Consider the following 21,255-nt stretch of genomic DNA (forward strand, 5'->3'; position numbering starts at 1 on the left):
CAATAACACAGTAGAAAGTATGGATGAATGAACATATGAACAAATCAATGACTAACCGAATGAGAAAACATTCCTGCCTTATAAAGAGATCTTTAGGGAAAAAATGTTGGAGAAACACTCTCTTAGAGAGTTGAGTCAGTGAGAGGGAGTAAAAATTATGTCGGGAAACTATCAGGTCTAAGAGGAGTTCGAGGGGTCATCTCCCAAATTCCTCAGAGGATAGGATTTGTAAATACCATCAGAGAGAAGTGGAGAGCTGACGCTGCAGAGGACTCCCAGCTGATAATGGTCTTGAGAAAAACATGCACTAACCCAGTCTCTGAACAGATGTGTCAGGAAATGTTTGGAGGTAAATAAAACATGGGAAACCAGAAACCTGTGAATTTCCTGCACCAGGCTAATGATGGTTCAGGGCAGGCGGAGAGGGGCTCTTCCCAAGCTGCAGTCCTCAGGGAGGGGAAAATCACCCTTTTTCAATACCTCTGGGGAGCTTCCTGGATCGTGCAGGAGAGAGGAGAAGGTTAAGGTCACACAGTTTTAGAACTTGATTGGCTGAGGTCAGAAGTCATGTTAACGCCCCATCCCAGCCCCCACCACAGCAAATCGATTGTGCCTGGGCAGATGGGGAGGGAAGTGTTCCAAGGAGCAGAAATACAGCAAACTTGAGGGGCACTCCGTAAGATGAATTGATCATAGGGAATTGCTTTTCCATACTGCATTTTTTATTACAGTTGCTCTTCAGTGATGATACTCTGTCTCTGAAATTTATAATACTGACTAAATTCCCCTTGAGATGGAATTACCCATCAAAGCATTTCCAGATTACTTTAGACCCATCTCATGACGACAGTCATTTTCCTGGTAGATGGGAAAACATTTCTTCTAACCTCATGGCCTCATCAAGTGCACAGGATAAAGACTGATAGCTGAATGGACTTTGACCCCAGAGGGAAGGAGATAAGGATACTGTTGTCTACATCCACATGGTTTCTAGGAGGTTTTCCCTCTTGGCAATGACAGCAACCCTTTCTGCAATTCTGGGATAGGGACTTTTTGTTTCCATTTCACAGGTTAAGAGACTGAGACTGAGAGAAGGCAAACGATTGTTTATTTTTTACTTGTAAGTGGCAGAGCCAGGGTTTGGACCTATTTTCTCTCATTCTCCAAGAATTTGTCTCAGTTCTCCAAGACAATACAGACAGTGTCCAGTGGGCATTCTGCCAGAGCAATATGCTTGGAAGGCCTTTATTTTGGCAAATGCACCAAGGGTTGAAATAGTTGCATGCAGCTTTTATCCGATCACCAGGAGACCATGGGGAGTACAGTGTGAGCCTCTCTCCCAGGAAAGCCCTGCATCGATCCAAGCTAGAGGCCTGTGTCATGAGCACCCACCTGCCTCTGACATGTTCTTCATGTCTACCACTCTTCCAATAGCCATCAGGGAACCTTGTGTCCCTGTAGCTTCTAATGAGACTGAAATTTGGTTAAACTAACACCAAAAATTCTTACATGTACCCAATTAAGAAGCGACCTATTTTAGGCACCTGCACACCTGGTAATAGCCCAGAACATGTACATTTCTGATATATGCTATATCTATAAGTTGGCCTTCCTCCATTTGAAGTAATTACTCAGCTTGTGGGGCTGGAAGAACGTTGAGCCCCGCTTTTGTCTTCCTTCTATATTGAATTCCCCACAAGGAAACTCAACTCATCTCCCAGGGCTTCAATTTTCTGAATTATGGAAATTAAGTTTTAATGTTTTATAGACACCAGCAAGAGATCATACAGTTTGAGTGTGTCTTCTGTTTTCTGCTGAGAGGCTGACATAAAAACCTGTGCTCTAGCCACTCTACTAGACTCATCTCCAGGGCAATGTATTGTTATATATTCCCTGAACTATTGAGGAAAATCTAACAGTGTAAGAGGACTGTCCAAAATCATCCAGCTAATATATACTGACGAAAGAGTCTAGTCTGTGGACTTCCTATGCCTTGGTCTCCATCCACTGCTACCCTGCCTTCATTTCCAACTGTAATTTCCAAGAGCAACTGTAATAAAAAATGCAGTATGGGAAAGCAATTCCCAATGATCAACTCTTCTTACGGAGTGCCTCTCAAGTTTGCTTTATTTCTGCTCCTTGGAATATTACTATATTTCTCACAGTAGTTCTAATCTAGGCATTATCTGGCATTGTGTGGAGAGAATTTGGGTTTTAACAACTTGGGGGGAGATTGCTACTGACATCTAGTGGGTAGAGGCAGGTATGCTGCTAAACATCCTCTGCGCATAAAATAGTCCCCTATGTCAATGAATTAATCTGGCCCAACATTGTAATAGTGTCAAAGTTGAAAGTTTCTGGGCTATTAGAAGTTCCATGAGTTCAGAAACTGGTATATTTTGTGTATTCTTGTGTCCTAGCATTTAAAACTATACTTACAGTAAAGTAGACACCCAACATATATGTTTGTTAAATAAATGGAAGAGTGAATGAATGAATGCCCATGAAGAATCAGATAATGTGAGCTGGAGTGAATTCAGACTGCCAGTGAAAATCTGAAGTCCTATCAGTTTACTCTTCTATCCTCTTTTCTTTCGGTTGAAACATCTTTCCTTTCTTTCTTCATCCAATATCCAGCAAGAATGAGATTAGCCTATCAAATCTGAGAATGTCTAGGAGCAACAAATAATGCTTATAAGACACAAGCACTACAAGATCTCTTGCAGTACCTCCTCTTCAAACTACTCTATTTCAGCCAGACAGTAATCACAGCAAATAAATGGGTTTACTCTTATTCCCTCACTGAGCATGAACAGGTAAGACCAAAAGCACAGATTTCCTGAAAGTGTCTTATGAGAGCAGTTCAGTTATGTTTTTACAAAGACACATCCCCAGCTATGAAATAGAAACTGGTTTAGGTGAGAAAATGTAATATGAAGGCACTTAGTTCTAGGAGTGCAGATATTATCTCTTCATCACTACAGCTCCCATGCCTAGCATGGTGCCAAGCATGTGGTAGACATCTTTAAATATTTGATGAATAAAAGGATAACTTGGTGAAGTCAATGCTCTAATCCTTTTCTCAAATGTAGCTCCAATAAAATGTTTTTTTGTATCAACCATTCAATTTCATAAGAAGGCAATTTGAATGCCAAAAGTTTTGAAAAACTATATACATTTTCTTCCCTTATGGAGATCCAAAGTCAGATAAAGACATAGGGGTTCATCATTGGGAGGTAGATGTAAGTATAGTAAATTAAAGTCCTGCAGTAACAATTTATATTCTATACAACATTCTTAAATGTCCCATTTTACCAGAAATAAAATGTCTAACATATTTGCCATATCTTTGTCAGAAACTTTACACTGAGACAATGTATGATAGATAATTTGGATGGAATTAAAGATTCTGTAAACAGGACTAAAGAAGTCACAGGGGGACTATCAATGGGAGTCTCTCTATGCTCAATACATCAGTCCCCAAAGGACCGTAATGATGTGACTACACACAGATGTTGCCTTACAGAAGCTGCGGTGGAATGTGTTTGAAGTGGCTCCAAAACAATTTTCCACTAGCTCTTTTGGCTAAATCTGTGTTAAAAAAAAGATCACTGTAAAATGAATTAATTATGCAGATCCATTTGTCTACAGAGTAGAGAGACTGGGGTGTTTCCATTTTCAACTCATCCCTTATCTTTAAACATTTAAAGACACACCAATGACCAAGAGCCTTTTATAGAGGAGTTGATACTTCATGTGCCCATTCCAGACTCAAATCCTCACTGATTCCATTTTCTTATACAAGTCTAAAAAACAGGACCACCGGCTCCATTTGTGTGCCAGCTGAGAATGTTTGCTAACAGATTCAAGACTATTCCAACACGCATTATGTCTTAACACCAGCTGCTTTCTTCATACTTAGTACATGTTTAAATATCCACAGCCACAGCCAAAGAAGAGGCAGAAGGAAACATAGGTAAGATGAAGTACAATCTCTACTGCTACTTATTTTGGATCTAGTCGCCTCTCTGAAGAAACTTGTATCTTGTAGGTGGAGACTGAAATATGATATCCTTTATAAAATTGTCTCTAACTTAAGTTTTAAGGGATAGCCTGTATTTGATGAGCACTATGGCTGACTGAGCACAACATATTTCATTAAAGTCAAAGTGTTTATTTTATGACTCAATAGCTTTAGAAATCTCATAAAATGTTGATGGAAAAAGCAAATTGATTTAAATTCTCTTATCCTGACTAGCTCTATTATCATACTTTCTGATTAAATCACCCAATTATTTTTTTAAGAGCAAGAACAAAACAGGTAACAGAGAATTAGTAAGTTATCAGTCTTGACTCAGACAAACATGACTACCATTTTGGAAACATGTCATTGTGTAGTGTGCTTTGAACTTTTCTGAATTAACTGATGTCTATCCCAGGTAGGCTCAAAAGCTATTGCTTACTGGACAGAAAGGATCACAGCAATAAATCAGTACTGTGTAAACACTTCTAAACTTGCCTCTTAATGCTCCCAATTTGTGGGGGGCTGTTTTTGTTTGTTTGTTCATTTGTTCTTTTAATTCCCTCTGGTGTTTAGTGATATGGAGCAAGGGTGTCCTGAGCTAGATTCCAGCAACATTTTTATCACTCACAATCCTTTCTCTCTCACTTCATAACTGTGAGAAATTTCAAACATATTGATTCTATTTCAGTTGCATTTTCCCTCCATAAGACTCATCTGAATTTTATTCCCTTAAATGGATTTCAGATGGGGAGCTCGGAGCTCAGGTGCAGAAGAATGCATTTGGGGACTCTGAATTTTCACTTTGTCATGCTTCTCAGCATGCACATTGGCAGCTGTGCTCATTTTTTAATTACCCAGGTGGTGTAGGTGTTCCCATCGTTCTACCTGCAGTGGCACCTCAGCCCTTTCCAGCTAGTCAGAGAGGGGAAGAAATCAGGCTGGGGGGAGTAAAAGAAAGATAGAAATTCTATAGTTTGCCACAAATACATCAATTTAGTTGCAACTACTTTTTCTATTTTATAGCAAATGACAAACTGGATATCTTGAGACAGAGATATTTCTAAGTTATTGTCACCTCTTATTTTTACTCTATGTTCAAACCATTGGAAGTTAAAGGGATGGATTTCTTTTCATCACCTGAAGAAGTTACCTTCACTTAGCCACTTCTGCATGTCTGTCCCCAGCTGCTCCCTTTGGTCATATACATATCTTTGTAGCTGCACAAATTGAGTGGAAATAAAATATGCATTCTCCACTTTCAAACACATAATTAGCTTGGTGTCATGAAAGCACAGTGTGAGAAGAAGGAGGTTATGTTGTATCAGAAGGGAGGTAAACTAATGACATTCTGGGTGTTATTGCCAGGCCCTGGTACCAATGCAGTCTGGGAGTTGGTTGTACTGCACCGCGGGACTTACTCTCTGACAGAGGGGAGATGTAGAAGGCATGGCTCTGGAAGGAGCCTGTCTGGAGGAGTTCCCCTGACATCACTGTGTGGTCTGTTACAGTGTACAAGCATGTTACAGACTTGCCCTAGGTCTCCATTTTCTCAGCTGTAAACTGGGGAGGTAACATCTTCTCCCTCATGGAATGGTTGTGAAGACTAAAGGAAGTAAGCCATGTCAAATGCTTAAAACGGTGCCATCCACATAGTTGGTCCTTTCTATATGAATAACACCATTGCTGTGTTCATTTGCTAAAAATAATGAATGATTTCATCATGAAATAAAAATTCCCTTTATTATTCTGCCCAAAACGGCACAGAATTTTACTCCTTGGAATAGATTATAACAGTTTTTTGGTTATGGTGTTCTGGACTTTTCCAAAGTGACACTTTTAAAGACTGCCGTGCACACTCAGTCTAAGTCAAACTAAACATCCTAACCTTTTTAAGATACAAATGTCCCATTGTGCTTCCTGTGTCACTCGGTCTGAACACACTTGGAGCCTGAACACTCTTGTAAGTAGGCTACCTGGAGGGGAGAGACGATGCTGCCACCCGCACGATGTCATCCTCCTCACATCTTCATTAATTTATGTTACTGAAGAATTTCAGATGATCATAAACGCCCTAGGGATTCTGAACACAACCTGTTACAAGGGTCATGAGAGAAGAATCATGACAAAAACATCAAGGGATGTTGGGGAGGGAGAGGGATGCTTTAGTGCTGTTGAGTTTATTCTGAAGTAATTGCCAACAGCTAAATGATAAAAGTTTTATTTGTTGTTCTTTTTTCCTTAACAAACTATCTGCTAAGGAACTCTTTGTGCCTGGGAGGGTTTATGACATCTAAGGCTGTTATTAGAAACATGCGTATTGTGACCAGAATGGGGCAATATAATAAGTTCATGTGGCTTTGGAGGATTTGTCTATTTTTGAGGCTGAAATAGATTAATCAAAATTCAAAATTCTGTTTGTCAGAATGAAAAGTTTCATTCCAGCGTGCAGGGAATGCGTGAAGGCGGGATGCCCGAAGGGGTGTGGACGGCAGGACCAACGGAGCGTTGCAGCACTCAGAGCTGACACTGCTGTTCTGGAAAGGGTTCTGTGCCTGGGAGGTCTGGGCATGTGTGATACTCCCAACTTTCCTTTCAAAATGTCTGAAAAAGTATAGTCAGGCCTCCTGCTTCTCATTCAATGAAGCCTTCAACTTTTCTGATAAATAAATATATAATATACATTCTCTAGTTTATTTCACCATGAAAAAGACTAGGCAGATTTGTTGATGTTGTAACAACAAAAAGAGAAGATTAAGTACCAGTTTGTTTCCATTAGAACAATTACTTAATCATCATATCATCCCTGTTTAGGATAATTTTATTAATAGATTTTTCCCCAGACATCTGGATTAACAACAAAGAACTCAGACACTCTAATACTGTCTAGAAAAAAAAAGAACAAAAAGCAGTTAACCAGGTAATGCATTTAAAAGTCATTACTAGTAAATATGACTATATAGTCCTTTTGCACTATTTTGCATTTACTAACAGCAACTTTTCTCTTAATTAGCTTCCAATACAGAAACACTAGAGCCAGGGCTGGGCATATGACAGAGGGAGGCACAAATACAAAGAAATACAAAAGAGAGGCAACAGCCACTTCTGAATACATCTTTTCACGAAATGCTAGAGATTGACTTTAATGATCTGAACACTGTTCATAAATTCAGTTCTTTTAAAGGTGCATGCACCCAATCTTAGAGAAGACCCATCTCATCCACCCTCCCTTGGGATGAGACCTTAAGAAATTAGCACACCCCTGTCGGCACTGCACACAATACTTGATAGCTGCCTATAGAGTTTAAGAAATTCTTGCTCTGACACTGATGAAGAAACTTTAATTAAAACAGTAAGCAGGATGTAGCACAATGAATATACTCTGGTCATTAAACTCTCCAAAGGAAGGTGTTATAAAATGACAGTAAATTTTTATAAAGCCAAATATAAGTTTGCTTAGTTTCCTTACTATATTAAAAGAAAACCATCACATTCTTCAACAACTAAGGCAAGCATCACACCATCACACAGCACAAGCCTCTTCAGTTTAAGCAAATGAATAAAAGAAAGCAAAGTAAACAAAAGATATCAGCAAAGATTCAAAAATGATATTGGGAAGAAAAGTCACTGTATCTATGAGACACACACAAACACAGACATGCACACACACACACACACAGCCAACTGTAAACCAAGAGAGATAAGAACTTACCGGAGCAAATATCACCATACACATTTACAAAAGAATTGATAATCCAACTTCCCTCTCCTGAAAGAAGATAGAGGTTGTCTCATACTAAAAATAAACCTTCTCTGTCCACAGCACCAGCCACTTGTCCTTCTTTTTTATGAAGCAAAGGAGGGGAACAGGAAAATCAATGAGGAGGGAAAGTGAGATGTTATACCAATCAGGTAGCAGCTTCTGCCTTATTTGCAGAGAGATGGCAGAGCGGTCATATTATTAGACAGTGACAACCCGCAGCCCAAGTGCAGCAACCTGACACCTCCCTCTGGGGACACGCTGCCTGCTTGCCGTCCCTGGAGCACCCACCCTGGGCTCTCTGCTCACCGTGGGGACTGCTCTGCACAGCAGGCTGCGTCAGGAAGAAAGCCCAGCTCCCCTGTTACTCCTGAGCCCCTTCCTCCCTCAAACACAGTACTTAAAAACAAACTGGGAGAGAAAAAAAGGAGCCAACGTTCTGTGTGTCGGAAGTGTGGGTGGGAAGTGATGGATTTACTGAATCCTTAGGCATAGATTTGCATAGATTAGGTAAATGTTGATATATTTGTTAAAATAATTGCCCTTGTGCTTATGGAGATGCCTGGGTGTTCTGCCTGATCCCCATTTGGGAAATCTGTGAGAAGCTATACATAATCATTAGAGTGATTTAAGGGAAGATGGGTGATTGGGGTTCTGGCAATTGTGGAAAGTGCAAATTATAACTTGCTTGCTCATTTGCTGCAGGAGTGTTACTTAACGTCTGCTCTTGCAAAATCTTAACATTAAAAAGATTTCAAGGGTTTCATGGGACCTGGGTCTGCTGCAAACGGGCCTCCTCAGGAAGGAGTTGAAATCGTGGCATCTGGAGGCCACCTGTTTTTGAGGCATTGATACCAAATTCCTGGAGAAGCTGCCTACAGGCTAGTGCTCTCCTCGCACTGGCTTCCTGGGGGTGGTTTCTCAGCTCCTTGTATCACAGCAAAGCTGGGAGGAAACTGTGTGCCTTTTTCCCCCAGGGCCCCTCTTCAAGACTTCCGGGAGCAGGAATACAGTGTGTCCGTAAAGTCATGGTACACTTTTGACCGGTCACAGGAAAGCAACAAAAGACGATAGAAATGTGAAATCTGCACCAAATAAAAGGAAAACCCTCCCAGTTTCTGTAGGATGATGTGGCAGCATGTGCACATGCACAGATGATGACATAACACCGTGTATACAGCGGAGCAGCCCACGGCCATGCCAGTCGAGATGTGGATGGTACAGAGGAAAGTTCAGTGTGTTCTGTGTCTCGCTAAATTCGAATCCGTGACCAAAGTGCAACGTGAATATTGGCGCATTTATAACGAAGTGCCACCACAATGGAATAACATTACTCGGTGGGATAAGCAGTTGAAGGAAACTGGCAGTTTGGTGGAGAAACCCCGTTCTGATAGGCCATCAGTCAGTGAGGAGTCTGTAAAGGCTATACAGGATAGCTACCTAACGAGCCCTAAAAAATCTGTGCATGAGCCCACATCAAACTGCACTGAATAGGTAGGAAACTGGGAGAATTTTCCTTTTATTTGGTGCAGATTTCACATTTCTATCCTCTTTTGTTGCTCTCCTGTGACCGGTCAGAAGTGCACATGACCTTACGGACACACTGTAGTGTTGGGTGGGTTCGGGGCGTCTGTTCTGTCCCCTGGGCAGCTGTTAGGGCCCAGCTGAAAGTTCACCTCGGCTGGCCATGATTCTTTATTTGTAATTATTAATTCAGAATCGGCCCTGAGTCTGTTTTTGGGTCCCTATCTCTGTCTCTAACATGCACACACACACACCGCACCAACCATTCTCATCACCATCATCTCCCTTATCCCTTTCATCCATCTTCATCCATATAGTAATGACTCAATGGAGCTGAAGGGCGTGGGAGGTCAGTGGACCAAACAAATAAAACATGATGAGTCAGACAACCTGGGGTCCCACGTGGCTCTTCACTTAGTAGCCATGTGACTTGCAAAATCCCTTAAGGTCTCTGAACCTTAGTTTGTCCTCTGTAAAATGAGCATACTAACATCTCTTAGAGCTGTTGGTGGGGAGGTGTGGGGAACAAAACACAGATGACTAGGCAGTGCTTTCAATGACACACTACACACAGCAACCTGGGCTCCCTCCTCAGCTGCCCCTCCTGCCCTTCCTCCTCCCCCTTCCCTCCTCCTCTAATCTGCTTGTTCCTCACACATAACCCTCAGGGTCCTTATGAAAGCTTCCAACCGTTTATACCCTGTGGCCTTAAGAAAATTCTGATAGGAACCTTATTCCAACTACCCCTACTGCCACCCTCACCTGCCACTTGAAAAATCACTGCATTTCAGTGAGAGAAGTTACTCAAGGGAGTAAATTAAGCAAGTGAACAAACACAGTTAAAGCAGGGGGGAAAAGGCTTAGATCACCAGGCACCTAGTTGAACTCAGTAAGCATTGGTTGAATAAATGAATGAAGGACTGACTGATACCCCCTTGCAGAAGGCCACAGTTCTTGCCCAGTGGCTGGTAAGGATCAGGAGCCATGTCAGGGCAGAGTTGAAGAGGTCACTGTCCCAGCCCCGCACCCAGAGCACAGAACCATATTAATAGTTTCTTCCGGGCGAAGAGTGAGTCATTCTCATCAGTCTTGAATATTAAGAGCCCCATTTCAAGTAAAAGAAAAAAAGTCTTGTCTTCCACATAATAATAGAGAACATTTCTTGAATACTTGCTCCATGCCAGGTACTATTCTAAGTGGGGTTTTTGTTTGTTTGTTTGTTTAAGTGAACTACCTTACTTGGGTCTCACAAAACTAAAACAATGTAACCAAGACCTAAAGAGTGAAGAAACTTGTCCAAAGGTACCTTGTACATAATGGGAAAAACCAAGACTTGAACTTAGCTGGATGCCAGGCTCCAAGCTGTTGCCCACTCTGCTCAAGATGTCACATGAGTTATCTCCAATAGACACACAGTCCCTGCCATAACTTGACAGCTCTTCCCACTGTGCAGATCCACACACAGAGCCTGGGAGCTGTGGGGGAGACAGAGGGGCTGCCACTGTGCAGATCCACACACAGAGCCTGGGAGCTGTGGGGGAGACAGAGGGGCTGCCACTGTGCAGATCCACACACAGAGCCTGGGAGCTGTGGGGGAGACAGAGGGGCTGCCACTGTGCAGATCCACACACAGAGCCTGGGAGCTGTGGGGAGACAGAGGGGCTGCCACTGTGCAGATCCACACACAGAGCCTGGGAGCTGTGGGGGAGACAGAGGGGCTGCCACTGTGCAGATCCACACACAGAGCCTGGGAGCTGTGGGGGAGACAGAGGGGCTGCCAGGCTGACAAGGCCCGTGCCCAGGCTCCACTGCATTCCTTATGGGCTTGGGCACCCCATTTAATACCCTGTGAGGTTCAGTCTTAGACTGCCAGTGGTCTGCTCAGTGGCGCTGAGCCATGTCTTAATTTTCACCATGTTTATTTAAATGAAAGAGTTTCCACTGAATGACCTCTAAAGATTAAATAAGGTTCTAAGACTAGTTCGATTCGCATACACTGGTTGGGGTAGATATCTCTGCTTCACATTGGGTTCCTGATAACACGTTAGCATACTCTATGTTGTTCCTGCTGTCACCCACCGCCATCATCTCCCATGGGAACCTTGCAGTTGACCCTAATAGGTCTCCCTGCATCTACTCTTATCTCTAGAAATCATTCTCTATGTTTCCCCAAATTGAGCTGGTAAAAGTATAAACTCTTTACCACACCTTCAAGCTGACATGAGCTGACTCCCACCTACCTTTTTGTTTTTATTGAATTCCAGCCCTCTGCCTCCCTTCTCCTCAGCCACACTAGCTTCTATGCCTTTACACTTGCTTTTCTTTCTTCCTAGAACATTGCTTTCCTTGATCATTGCCTACAGTCTCTTTTTTTGTCATTCAATTCTCAGTGCTACTGTCTGCTCTTCCCAGGCCACCTGACCTCCAAAACCCCTTTCCCGTTCAGTCACTCCCTTCCCCACTACCTTGTGTTTAGTTGTTGTTGGTGGTGATTGTGTGAGATATATGGTTTTTGTACTTCTTCTTTTTTTTGTGACACACAGAGAGAGAGAGAGACAGATAGGGACAGACAGACAAGAGAGAGATGAGAAGCATCAATTCTTTGTTGCGGCACCTTTGTTGTTCATTGATTGATTTCTCATATGTGCCTTGACCGTGGGCCTTCAGCAGACCGAGTAACCCCTTGCTCAAGCCAGCGACCTTGGGTCCAAGCTGGTGAGTTTTGCTCAAACCAAGCTGGTGAGTTTTGCTCAAACCTGCACTCAAGCTGACGACCTTGGGGTCTCAAACCTGGGTCTTCACATCCCAGTCCGACGCTCTATCCACTGCGCCACCTCCTGGTCAGGCAGTTTTTGTACTTCTTATTGCCTGATACATTCTTGCTTATTCATGTATTTATTTAATTATTGCTTATCTTCCTTCACTAGGAGAGAACCTCTAGGAAAGTAGAATTCTTGTTTGTTTTGCATAACACCATTATCTTCAGGGTTCAAGAGGACACTTGGCTTAACATCTCATGAGTGAAAGAATCAATCAACAGAAAACAAGTTAAGCTTGAAACAGAGGCAAAGAAACCTAAGTTGATCAAAGGAGCTTAGCCTTGAAATGTGGAGCAAGTGAGCAAGGGTGACTGATTCGTTCATATTAATCGACACAGACTGCTTTCACTTCCTTGTTCAGGGAACAGTCTTGAAAAGTTGCATCATATTGATTTAAGTGCAGGACATGTCAAAGATAGTGGAGAGCTCCTGTTGTAAATCATACTGACCAAATATTTTGTAGGAGCTTGGGTTCCCAGGGTTCAGTTCACGTAGGCCCATGTAGAAGATTTGATACTTGAATACCTGATCGTATATTTGTCATTGCAAAGGAAATGGTCTTGTCAGCTCACTACTTAAACTGCTCTATCCTCCGAACTGCCGGACAGTCAGACAGGTGGCTGCTGCTCTCCCACAGACCATTGGAACTGACAGAAATAAAGTAATATGCCATTATTTGATGGTTCTTGTTTTAAAAATGATATTAGCCTTAAGCCTTAAAAATAACATTTGTTCATTATTAGACTATTAAAAATAGAAGTACAGTGCTCTTTAAGTTGAGTATTTATAGAAAAGATTAAGTAGATTAAAATAATCTGTGAGTCTATGAAAACCTCATTAGCAATGCTAATTTATAATATGGTCAGATCTTCAACTATGCTTTTTCAACTGGGCATGGTCTTCAGACAACTTCAAACAAATTTTTTTCCTCTGAACTGTAAAGCTCTTCTCCCCTTTAGTGGACACACCTCCTCCTGGTAAATCCCATAGTTTCTTTCCCTTACAGCTTCTATTCCTAAACATGTAGCTTCTCACAAGGGGTACTCTTAGGTTTGTCTTCTCAGAGGTTCAACAGTAGGGGGCTTAGCTCTCTGAGCATTTCGCAAAGACTGAGAGAAAAATTTCAGCACCATGAGGATCTTTCCGTAATGTGGGGAAGGGAAGTAATTGAAGACAAGGAAGACTACTCTGGTCACACTAATAAATTACCAGTGGGGTTAGCTAAGGTTTTTCCATTTTGCTGCAAAAACAATTTCAGCCTTTTCAAGGTATAACACTGAGAGCACTTACATTCAATGCACTTATAGAGCAAGCCTAAAGTCTTTAATGGTGCCTTCCTTGCCCTGAGTACAGTTCCTAGCCGGAGCAAAATACAGTTTATTTTGATTTGAGTAAGTAGGATATATAGAGTCAGGATAGAAGTTTCTAGACCTCTTGTCTTATATATCTCTCATGGAAAAAGGAATGTTTTTCTCTAACCCTGTTTCTTTGCCTTTTTAAATACCTCAAGAGATAGAACAATATCAGTATCGTTTGAATATTTATTAGATCATTAGCTTGCTCAGTAGAATTCAAGGCTGGCTGAAAGAAGCTAAACATAGAGAAGACACTTTTGGAGACAGGAGAAGCTAAGAAATACTGTGCAATGAGATTTGAGGAGTGTTAGAAATTTTGAGTGGAAATGTAGCTAGCTGCACCTGTGAGGAAAAAGGATACAAAATGTTTGTTAAAATAGGAAATCAAAATGTCAAGACACATTCAGTGGAGACCATGAGTCTAAGCTCTTCAAGCACAGGATAATATTTCATTCATTTCATTCCTCAGCCCTGAGCAAAGTGCTTCCTATTGTGCACAGAGCAGCCAGCAAAGAGGACTTGCTGAATGAGGAATAGATGAAAACATTTGGAGGCAGAATATGAATGGTTGAAGGCACTCCCTTTTAGGTGGACATGGTGCTGGACAACTCTTGTTTGTCCTTCTAGGCCCCCTTTCCCACCCACTCTGTGTCCCAATAGGCAGAACTATGAACCACATCGGACCATGGACCACAGACCACGTCAATGATTCACCTTCCCTGAGGAGGATCGCAATGGGAGGTGCAGGCAGTGGTAATTACTCTGCTAGGAGGTCCAGAGGGTAGGAGGGGACTGAGGTCTGGGTATTTGATCTCTTTGTACCTCCTAAAGGGTCTGTAAATTGGTTATATCCCTCTTGCAAAGATCACAAGTGCTGTGAACTTGCCTTCTCCATACAGTTTCTCTGTCTCTCTCTCTCCTTCAGCTTGACCCTTCAGGGCTGGGGTGATAACAGTTTCTCTAGTTACTTTCCCCAAGGTACTGAACATGCACCACAACTTTGTGCTATACTTAAACCCTGCCCCTTTTTATAATCCCTCAATTATTTGAGTTTAAATGTGCCAGCTCTTTCCTATCTGAATATCCAAACAGGTGAGTTCGAGTCCCACTTCTATCCCTTATGACTTAGGTTCTTGTCATATGCCTTTACCTAAAAAATTGGGTACTTGCAAAGTAATTCATACAGATTACAAATTCACAGTAAACATCTGACATGTAATAATAACAGTGATAATTCTAATCTTATAGCAGTACTCTTTGTCAACTTGTCTGCTTTGTAGAGATAACACATGGTTCTCTTACTCCTCCAGAGGGAGGAGCTTGTCATATTTTAGAAAGGAAAGGAAAATCCATGTCCTGTTCAGAAAAATATAACAGTTCCGCCACTGGAATATAAGGGAGTATAGAAAAGACATTGAGGCACATGACTTAAAGCAAATATTTGTTGAAAATGGTTTTGAGTGCTGGCATTTCTGAATCTTCATAGTACACTGGTTGATCCTCTCAGAGCAAGGTCTGAAAAGTTGCTTCTTTCTGACATGTGGTGAGGGCAGTATGTGGGTTCTTGGATGTCCATCCAGGATCCCCTGAACCTCAGGCAAGAAATCCAAAACTGTTAAGTGCTCTTAACATTCTGCCTTCATTCCCGCTCTAACTAAACACCGCAAACCAGTTCTGAGTTCTTTAGATCACTGAATGCCTTTAGGAACTCCCTCAGTATCCCAGAAAGATTTTGACTGAGAGGAGACTCAAAATTTAAGCCTGCTTGAGGACCCATGTTCTCAATAAGAAAGAACAGTTCTCAAATCCATGAGAACTTTGTCAATTTTCTACAGGACAGGACAATTATTGCTGAGCCTAACATTTCAGTTTAACAATTGTTTAGGGAGTGTGCACTATATGCCAGGCATGTGCTAAATTCTGTGGGTACAGCAGAGAAAAAGATAAGCATGGTCCCTGTCCAAAAGAGTCTTAGAATATTCCTGATTTGTTTGCATAAGGCAGGAACTTACCAGTGTCTGGTGCATAAATAATGCTCATTACATATTTGTCGAATTCTTGAATGCTGAATTACTATGATGTGTTTCTTAATTATAAAGGCAAACATGTGAACATATTATAACTCACAATTTTTAAAATGTAAAATATGACCAACAAATAAATATTTGGGTAAGATTCTTATACCCATACGTACCAAAATATAGATGGCACATTTAAATGACCAATCATCTCAAGTCTCAATACAATATAAATATTAAAAGTGACCTTTAATATCTTATAACTTAAGCTGAACACCAGGAAGTCTATGGAAATGCTCCTTGACACACACAGGAGGTGGGAGGTGGTGCTGGGAGCCCACAAGCTTCTCTGCTTCACAGCACTCACTCACTCTGCTGTTTGCTACCCTATAGCCCAGGCTTCCGTACACGTTTTCACTTGAACCCAGGTTTTGTGAAAAATAGTAGAGATCCATCGATCTAACAGAGTAATATGGCATCTGTCATTTCCTGTAGAAGATCTTTCTGATGCCAATAACGGCGGAAATAATTATTTCTGGGTATTATTAATGTAAGCTCTGTTCATGCATTATCTCATTTGATTATTATTCAACCTAGTTACCTAGAATCTATTGTTATCTTCATTGTACAAATGAGTAAGCAAATGTTTAGTGCAGTTTTGTAAGTTGCCCAAATTGCACAGCTACAAAGAGTTAGAGTTAGGGTTTGAACCTAGGTTGTCTGACTCCAGAGTCCAGGCTGTAAATTTCCATATTACTGGCTGTTATCATGTACAAATTTAGCATTTACCCAGAAGCCAGATGGATATTGCCTCCCTCACTGATCTTCTGGTTACTGGAAAGCAAAAGCCATGATGTATTTCAATTCTGTAATTTTTGGTGATTACATCTGCTGTTCTGGTGTAGGGGGTTAAAAGTGGTCCCACCATTAGCCTCTGAGCAGTAGAATCATTATTCCCACTATCTTGCATAGTACTCAATAATGCTTTGCATGTAGTATGTACTAAATATGTCTGCTAAATAATTAAAGAAGAGAAAATGAGTGACCTTATTAGCCCACATTCATAATTTTAATAAAAAATAACAAAGACACAGCTCTCTGGTTTTTTTGTTTGGTTGGTTGTTTTTTGGTTTGGTATTTTGTTTTTTGCTTTTGTTTTGTTTGTTTGTTTTTGAGAGAAAGAGAGAGCCAGACAGGAAGGGAGAGAGATGAGAAGCGTCAACTTGTAGTTGTGACACTTTAGTTGTTCATTGAGTACTTTCTCATATGTGCCTTGTCCGGGGCACTCCAGCTAACCCAGTGACCACTTGCTCAAGCTAGTGGCCTTGGGCTTAAGCAGCAACCATGGGGTAATGCCTATGATCCCATGCTCAAGCAGGCGACTCCACACTCAAGGTGGTGAGCCTGCGCTCAAGCCAGCAACCTTGGGGTTTTGAACCTGGGTCCTCAGCGTCCCAGATTGACACTCTATCCACTGTGTCACCACCTGGTCAGGCTCAGCTCTTTGTTCTCCTCCTATCATTTTTTATACCAGAGAGAGCTCCATCAGCAAGTAGACCGCTTGTAAGTCTGACTGCTTCTGGCACATGTCTTTCTTGAAGACTGGTGTAAAATCCGAGATGAATGCTTGTCATTATCATTAAGGATGAAGACTTTACATCAAAAAGAATCCCTAAGATCTATTTTTATATGAATCTTGTTAAATTAATACTGTAAAGAGAGTGAGAGAAGGGAAACAGAGAACATTTTTAATAATCTTGCCCAGTACACTGAGAAATGAATGGTAAATTAGATCAAGAGCTATATGACATTTTTCCAATTGATTATTACCCCATGAAGGAAGGTGTCATATCCAACTATATGTACTTACACAACCCTTTTAGCTTTTATAAACTTCAGTTTCTTCACTTGTAACATGGGAATGATAATGCTGAATTTATAAAAAGCACACAGTAGCCTGATGGTAATTGTAACAACACAAATGACATGCAGAAATTCTCTCTTGCCACTAACACCCAAGACAAGTTAGATTTAAGAATCAAAAGCTTGCAAAATAGCTTTCTGGTTTGCCTTTTTTCCCCAACAAATAGTGTTAAAATCCCTCTGTTACATAAGCATGCCTTCAAAATCCAGACCAAATTATGATTCTTAATAAAACAGGATGCAGGTGAAAAAGAGAGTGAAAGTCTGTTTCCTCCCATGTAGTTTACAAACTGTAGCATTTTTATAACATTCGAGTGTTTTTGTGGCTCTCCAAGAACTCTCTCTAGTCCTGGCCTGTTTGGCTATAATTCCATCTGAAATCATTCTGCCCACTTGGCTCCCAGCCCAGCCCTAGGGATGTGTATGGTGGCAATGGTGTGCCCCAAGAGAATGTAGTCGGTCAAAAGGACCTGGGGCATTATTTTAATTTAAGGGTTTATGAAATCTTTGAGAAACCTCTTTTTCGCCTGAGTATGTTATATGCCAGAGCTGTTTCGGGATCCCTATGATAAGGGATTTGGCCATTTTGCTTAAAGCAAATACATCTTTGTTGGCCAATGAAATCCATTCAGCCAATCTATTTCTCTAATAAAATGTCTACAATTTTACTAACCAAAAAAAATCTCTCATATCTGTGGAATGCTTCCTGCATTCTTAAGCTGCATTTCCCGCAAACCCCTGGATTCAGGGCTACAGGGAGAGAGGCTGCAGCCTTGGTTCTCTCACAGGGCAGCCATGGTGCCAGCAAGACAGCTCTTGCTGGAGTTCTTTGAGAGGTGAAGTTTGCAACACTCCATAGAGTTCTTGTCAGTTTCTGTGTGCAGTGTCTCCGTCCATAAACATAAGACACCGTCATTCTTGCTCCAATAGTGGATTACTTATTACTTCAGGCCCGCTATGAACAGTTCAAAATGCCACATGCACTCACACAGGCAAAGCCAGGCTTCTCACTCAGCTGTGCATCTATTTTTAAAATAGAGTCCTTTACCACTGTCTTTCTTAAATGTTAGTTCCTCTTAAACCATTCCCGACTTGTTAAATGATACAAATTAAGAGAGTGAATCTGAAGAACAGGACATTCTGATATTTGTGAAATGTCACTTATCTCAACGCCAAGAGCAAGCCTTATCCTCTCATCGCACTGAAAGTGTGGAGACAGAAACTCCCTATAAAAGGCTAAAACACAACTTGTTCTGACATTAGTTATAGTCTAAGGGAAGTGAGCCTTAGATTCTCTTTAGAGGGGAAAAAAGTCCACTCTTTCTGTTATAATATCACAAAAAACGTTCTGTGGAGCAAAGCCACTTAGCAGCATAGTTCTCAAACCTGGCTGCAAATTCCAGAAATCAAAGTTGTTTGGCAAGATGTTTCTCAAAGCTGACAGCACATCCAAATCACCTGCTCAGCTTATTAAAACCCTGAAGTGCCAGTTCCAAACATGGACCACCTGAATGATTGGCCAGGAAGGTCCCCAACTCCCTCTTCCAACTGTGAATCAGACAAAGCACAAATGTTAGGAAATCTCTGCACAGTGTATGAGGCCAGTGCTCAGATTAAGTTTTAGTCAACAAGGCATAATGGCTTGTCACACAAGGTGAGTGCCATATTCAACAAAGGCTCTGAATAGAAGAACCTCATCTAAAGGGAGAAAGGCTGCCCTCCGGACCCTGCTCTGGAGGTAGAAGATGATAATGAGCTCACGAGCCCGTCTTTCCTTCTTGTGCCTCTGGTATGTCTTAGGTCTTTCTCTTCTAGTAAGCACGCTCAGTCACAAGCACAAGAGGAGACACCAATATAATATACTATCAGCAATGACCATGCTGATATTTATGTGCCAGGCTCTTGTCTAAACACTTTGTATGAATTAACTCATTTCCTCCTTCTTAAAATAAAACTAACTAAAAAATCAAAGTCCAAAGACCAACTGAAAGCACCTTGAACCATTTTCTAGAATCAGCTTGGATTCTGCTCTCTTGTCTCAAACTAACTCCAACTCTTCCCAAGTCAGCTCATCCACTTTGCCACTCTGGGTCCCAGCAGTAGCCTAGGCAATGCTGGCTTGGGTGGTCCTACCCAATAAGGTTTCACTTGAGATGAGGATATAAGTGCCAGTAGTTTATTTGGAAGGTGATTCCAGGAATGGAAGTGGGGGATTAGGGCAGGGAAGTGAAGGGAGCTAATGGAAAATGTATGAATGAGCAGGTTACCGTGAGGTGTGGGAAGCTGGTGCATTTATCTCCCAACTCCCTTCCCGTTTTGACTCCTGCAAGCATTAAATCCTCTTCATTTCCTGCCTGTAAGCTTCACCCTTGGCAGTAAATACTGCAATGCCTACTGGTACCTTTGAAAGATCTAAAATCACATCAGGGAAGGAAAAAAGGGAAGAAGGAAACCATGACATTATTTCAACCATGACTTTTTAGAAAAAATGTTAGTTCTGACACTGCTTCTCCTGTGCGATTTTTAATTCATGCTTGTTTTGTTTTTAATGGGCTTGGTGATGCATATAACAGGTCTAGCTTTTCTCCAGCCATTTGCTTTGGGGCCTTGGCCCCTTTGTCTGTGCTGTTCCCTCCAGGAGAATTGCCTTCACTTTCTTCTGGGCAATTATGACCCTACTGGCTCTTCAAAGACCAAGTATATTGTCACTGCCATCCATTTTAGTGTTTTCTTGTGCTAACCCTATTCCTTCTCTCTGGGTAAAGTTAGCTATCTTCATGTTCGTTCCCTTCTTTAGCCCAATATTTTGCAAGTGATAGATACTCAGTAAATAGATGGACCACTTCTAAATATAGCAGTTTCTTCTTATTCACAATTTCACTTTCTGCAGTTTCAGTTAGCCATGGTCAACCCTGGTCTAAAATGTTAAATGGAAAATTCCAGAAATAAACAATTCATAAAATTTAAACCTTACGCTATTCTAAGTAGCATGATGAAATCTGTGAGTCCTGCTCCATCTCGCCCAGGATGCAAACCCTCCCTTTGTCCAGCATCTCCATGTTGTACGTGCCACCTGCCCATTAGTCACTTAGTAGCTGACTGTCATCAGATTGACTGTCATGGTATCACAGTGCTTCTGTCCAAGTCACCCTTATTTTACTTAGTAATGGTCCCAAAGTGCAAGATATAGTGAGATTGGCGACTTGTATATGCCAAAGAGAAGCCATAAAGTGCTTCCTGTTATTAAAAAGGTGAGTATAGTACATTATTTTCAGAGAAAGGCCATATTCACATAACTTTTATAACAGTACATTTTTATAATTGTTCCATTTTACTATTAGTTATTTTGTTAATTTCTTAATGTGCCTAATGTATGTATAAGTTAAACTGTATCATAGATATGTATGTATGGAAAAAACAGTATATATAGAGTTTGGTGCTATCTGTGGTTTCAGGCATCCTCTGGGCATCTTAAAAAGGTGGGTAATGGGGGTTACTATAGAGATGCCATGCTTCTTCCATAGGATTCTTCAAACCCTGTGTGTACAGCTGTGGAAGGTAAATCTTGTTCTTCCCTGTACATTTTAAAAATTCTATTAATTCATTCAGTATTATTGATTTCTAGTGTTTTTCTCTTCTTCATTAAGTGTCATATTATGGTCCGATTGTAGTGAGGGCTCAAATCTATTTTATTAGTGAGGCAGTGAGGGTGAGCTGACAAGTCCACTAGGAACTAGCAATACTGAAGACAAAGAGAGAAGTTTTATTGACTCTTCTGGGCAGGGTCAACAGCTTCACAAATCATCTTCCATTTTTGGCAGCAAATCTCCACATT

The 21,255-nt window shown here is 41.3% G+C and overlaps 1 protein-coding gene across 3 annotated transcripts in view; it reads right to left on the reverse strand.

Moving 5' to 3' along the window:
• Window positions 1-21,255, reverse strand: part of SYNPR (synaptoporin) — a 374,269-nt gene that overhangs the window by 180,222 nt on the left and 172,792 nt on the right. The window contains exons 1-2 of one of the 3 annotated variants that reach the window (XM_066244524.1): window positions 8,091-8,174; window positions 7,734-7,790 (exon numbers count right to left, since the gene is read on the reverse strand). The exons of 1 other annotated variant lie outside the window; for it this stretch is intronic. In XM_066244524.1, coding sequence (XP_066100621.1) covers window positions 7,734-7,757 — 24 coding nt within the window. In that variant the 5' untranslated portion in view covers window positions 7,758-7,790; window positions 8,091-8,174. Of the gene's footprint in view, window positions 1-7,733; window positions 8,068-8,090; window positions 8,175-21,255 lie in introns of those variants that run through there. One more of the 3 variants, XM_066244523.1, reaches the window with a different exon arrangement.

This window comes from Saccopteryx bilineata, chromosome 10 (genome assembly GCF_036850765.1).
Source record: "Saccopteryx bilineata isolate mSacBil1 chromosome 10, mSacBil1_pri_phased_curated, whole genome shotgun sequence".
Taxonomy (NCBI): domain Eukaryota; kingdom Metazoa; phylum Chordata; class Mammalia; order Chiroptera; family Emballonuridae; genus Saccopteryx; species Saccopteryx bilineata.